Below are 5,000 nucleotides of genomic sequence, written 5' to 3' on the forward strand. Positions count from 1 at the left end.
TAAAAAGGATAATAAACATTAATTAAAATTGATATATTATGATGAATCGGGAATAATCTAACGAGAGGGGATTAATTAAGAGGTAATTAAGGAAATGGATTCACGAGAATTGCCCTCAATTAAAAAACTCTGCCCCCCTCTCCCTTCTCATCAGCGAATGCCAGAATTGTCAATTCCTAATAAAGAATATGATAGGAATAACGATGATAATGATGATAACGATAGTAGTGATTGATTATGGTTGTGAATGATGGTTATGATGATGATGGTGATGATGATGGTGGTGGTGGTTGTGGTGATAATGATGATGATGATGGGGATAATGAAGATGATAACAATTGTCATCTTTATGATGATGATAACTTACAATATGATAATAGCAATAATGATAGCAATAATCACTATTACTATCATTATGATTATCATTATAATGATAAGATTAACAGCAATAACGAAAACGACGACAGAAATGATAGCAACGATGATGATAATGATAATTATGATAGATATGATGATAAAGATAATAATAACAAGAATGACAATGATAAGAATAACAACAATGATAGTAATGATAGTGATAATGATAGTGATAATGATAGTGATAATAATAAACATGTGAAGTAGATTAATATAATAGAGATAATAACAAATGAATGAATACATAATAAACAAACAAACAAATGAATAGATAGATAGATAAAGAACTGAATGAAGAGATAAATACATAAAAAAAAAATGCAGAAATAGCTAAAACCTAGCCATTTAAACTACCCATTTGAAATAAGTTAATAAATCAATAAAAATATTACCCCCCCATCCACCCCACTTCAGCGCCAACCACCACCACCCTCGCCCCCACCACTCCCCCTCCAACCATCCCCTACGGAGGCGCCTGCGAGGACCTCCTGCAGGAGAAGAGTTCCTGGGCCGAAGGATGGCTCGGAGTCCTCAGCTTCCCGGTGCAGGACGCTACGGCAGGGTGGACGCTGGACTTGGTTCTCTCGGCGCCCGTGCAAGCCTTCGAGGTTGGGGAAGAGGGTCTGTTTGGGTTTGTGGGGGAGCGGGGGGCGGGGGGTGCTTCTTGGTGTGGGTTTTGTCCTTGTTTTTGTATTGTTTTGTGTTGTATTTTTGTGTTGTATTTTGCGTTGTATTTTTGGATTGTGTATTGCATTGCATTTTTATATTTTGTTTTGTTTTGCTTTGTGTTTTTCATTGTATTTTGTATTGTTTTGTTTTGTTTTGTATTGTTTAGTATTGCTCTATATTGTAGCATTGCTTTTTTCTAGTTTGTCCCGTTCCGTTCCGTTTAATTTCGCTTTGATTGGCTTAGTTCAGTTCAGTGAGATGTACGATGATCAAGCCTCGCCCTGGGTGATTCAGCTGGTTAGGACGGTCTAAACTGACTTTAAACTCACTAACCTTACATTAGTGTGTGGTCGCTCCTCTGTAGATAGTGTAATAGGGGAGGGTAAAAAAAAGATATATATATATATATATATATATATATATATATATATATATATATATACATATATATACATATAACAAAATTTCTTTTAGAATGAATGCTGTTTACTTTATCGTGTGTTGCTCGCATTTCAGTAAATAGTGTAACAGGGAGGCATTAGTGAAAATATATATATAATAAAATTCTTTGTAGATAGTGTAACAGGGTGACATCAACGAATATATATATATATATATATATATATATATATATATATATATATATATATATATATATATATATATATTGTGTGTGTTTATGTGCACGTATGTATGTGTGTGTGTGACAAAATTCCTTTAAAAATGAAAATTATCTACTTTACTGAAAGTGCTCGCACCTCTATAGATAGTGTACCAGGGTGTCATCAGTGAACATATATATATAACAGAATTCCTTCGTGAAGATATGCTTATATTATTGCGTGTGGCCATATATGGTGTACCAGGGTGGCATCCGACTCGCCAAAGTACATGCAACTCCTGTCAATAACTGTCATGGCGTTAGTAATCTGTCATACAGTGGTATCCTACCAGATGAGTGACTTGGGTTCCTCATAGTTGGGGAAATGCGGTGTTTTGTTTTGTTTTGTTTTTCTCTAGTTTTTTTTTCTCTTTTTGTTTGTCCCCTTATTGCGGTTATTCTTTTTGGCCTTTTTCTTGTTTATCTTCTTGCTCTTTTTTTAAATATTTTTTCTTTCTTCCTGCCTTCCTTTGTCTCTTTCTCATCCTTCCTTCTTGATTAATAGTAATGATAATGATTGATAATGATAACAATGAGATAATAGTAATAATGATTATAAATAAGATTATGATGATGATGATTATTATAATTTTACCCACAATGATAACATATAATAATAATAAAAAAATGGTAATAGCATTAACAATAAAAATTACCAAAGTGACAATTAAACCGTTGATAACTCTATGATAACTATAATATCAACCCAATTCCGACAAAACCGTAAAACCTACACCAACCCCGACAAAACCGTAAAACCTACACCAACCCCGACAAAACCGTAAAACCTACACCAACCCCGACAAAACCGTAAAACCTACACCAACCCCGACAAAACCGTAAAACCTACACCATTTCCGACAAAACTGCAAAACCTACACCAACCCCGACAAAACTGCAAAACCTACACCAACCCCGACAAAACTGCAAAACCTACACCAACCCCGGCAAAGCTGCGAAAGCTGCACCATTTCCGACAAAGCTGCGAAACCTACACCATTTCCGACAAAACTGCAAAACCTACACCATTTCCGACAAGTCTGTAAAACCTACACCAACCCCGACAAAACTGCAAAACCTACACCAATCCCCGACAAAACCTTAAAACCTACACCAATCCCCGACAAGTCTATAAAACTTCCACCAACCCCGACAAAACCGTAAAACCTACACCAACCGCGACAAAACTGCAAAACCTACACCAACCCCGACAAAACTGCAAAACCTACACCATTTCCGACAAAACTGCAAAACCTACACCATTTCCGACAAAACTGCAAAACCTACACCATTTCCGACAAGTCTGTAAAACCTACACCAACCCCGACAAAACTGCAAAACCTACACCAATCCCCGACAAAACCTTAAAACCTACACCAATCCCCGACAAGTCTATAAAACTTCCACCAACCCCGACAAAACCGTAAAACCTACACCAACCGCGACAAAACTGCAAAACCTACACCAACCCCGACAAAACTCTAACACCCAAACCAATCCCGCAAACACCAAGCAATGGGAAGGAACCACGAGCTCCGACAACAGAACTTCCTTTACGGTGACGAAGGGAAACACGGACTTAACCGCCGGCAGCGTCCTCTCGTTGGAATTCCTGTACAGGTAAGTTGGAGGAATGATGAACCGTATTCATGTTGACAAATGTACGTATTCATGATGACAAGTGTACGTATTCATGTTGACAAATGTACGTATTCATGTTGACAAATGTACGTATTCATGTTGACAAATGTACGTATTCATGTTGACAAATGTACGTATTCATGTTGACAAATGTACGTATTCATGTTGACAAATGTACGTATTCATGTTGACAAATGTACGTATTCATGTTGACAAATGTACGTATTCATGATGACAAGTGTACGTATTCATGTTGACAAATGTACGTATTCATGTTGACAAATGTACGTATTCATGTTGACAAATGTACGTATTCATGTTGACAAATGTACGTATTCATGTTGACAAATGTACGTATTCATGTTGACAAATGTACGTATTCATGTTGACAAATGTACGTATTCATGTTGACAAATGTACGTATTCATGTTGACAAATGTACGTATTCATGTTGACAAATGTACGTATTCATGTTGACAAATGTATGAGAGGTATGAATGAGAATTCCGTGTATTCCTGACGACGGCATATTCGAAACCGGTCAGATACATCTCTTGTTTTGTGAAGATATTCATGCCCATTCATACCTTTCTACAAAGTTGGAACAAATTAGAATTATATCATTACTTGTTAAGCTAGTGGTGGGAGAATCTGGAGAATCTACATCGGAAAGATTACTCCCTTTATGCTATGTTTTGGATAATGAATAGATATGATATTTGGAATGATTATGTTGTGAGATTTAAAAAAAAAAGATCTCTTATTATTATTATTTATTATTATTATTATTTTTTTTTTTTTTTAGGCACGAAGCCGTGGCTCCGACGCCCATCGTTACGTCGGTTTATCTGAACGGCGAGGAAGTGTGCTTCAGCCAAGGTAAGAATGAAGCTGTGAATTGAGTTAATGCCTTAGAGAAAGTGGAAATGAATGAATGAATTATTGAAGGAAAAAGTTGGTGTGTGCTTTCGGTAGGAAGAAAAGAATGAGTAAAGCATGAATGAAGTATGGATGGGTGTCTTAGCCAAAGACTTCGAAAGATATGAAGATGTTATCTTATAAGCGATACATTGGCGTTGATGAAAATGTTCAGAATGATTTGATAAAGAAACAGAAAATAATGCCTTAAGGTCCATTTTCATCCGTTTATCAAGGAGGCTTTGAAAATGTTACTTGTAGAGGCTGATACTTTGACCCTTCCAATGGTACCCCTCACCCCCCTTCCCAATGGTACCCCTCACCCCCCTTCTCAATGGTACCCCTCACCCCCCTTCCCAATAGTACCCCCCACCCCTCTTTCCGATGGTACACCCTTGGTCACTTAAATGGCGTCTCTGGATCACTTTCAACTGCCCATTGGTCCTTTCAATAATGGCCCTTTAACCTTTCAAATTGACGGCTTTTCGACGTTTCCAATGTCGTAAAACTCTCAGATCCTAAAGCCGGGTTATTGCGTGTGATGACATAAATTACCTTGGGACATCCTCACTGGCCCCTTTCCACGAACCCTGAAATAAAACCGAAATTCAATGGCTACAGCTGTGGTTTCAGTAATTTGAGGTCCTTACCCTCCCCCTCCACCCTCCCCTACCCACCTTCCTTCCCCCTCCCC

At 37.6% G+C, this 5,000-nt stretch overlaps 1 protein-coding gene across 1 annotated transcript in view; it reads left to right on the plus strand.

Annotated features, from left to right (window-relative positions):
• The window catches only part of LOC113804126 (uncharacterized), a 28,757-nt gene that overhangs the window by 6,128 nt on the left and 17,629 nt on the right, over positions 1-5,000 (plus strand). Inside the window, exons 3-4 of the mRNA XM_070138953.1 lie at positions 832-1,025; positions 3,261-3,367. Of these exons, the coding sequence (XP_069995054.1) occupies positions 832-1,025; positions 3,261-3,367 (301 nt within the window). The remainder of the gene's footprint in view (positions 1-831; positions 1,026-3,260; positions 3,368-5,000) is intronic.

Source organism: Penaeus vannamei, chromosome 25, assembly GCF_042767895.1.
Source record: "Penaeus vannamei isolate JL-2024 chromosome 25, ASM4276789v1, whole genome shotgun sequence".
NCBI lineage: Eukaryota > Metazoa > Arthropoda > Malacostraca > Decapoda > Penaeidae > Penaeus > Penaeus vannamei.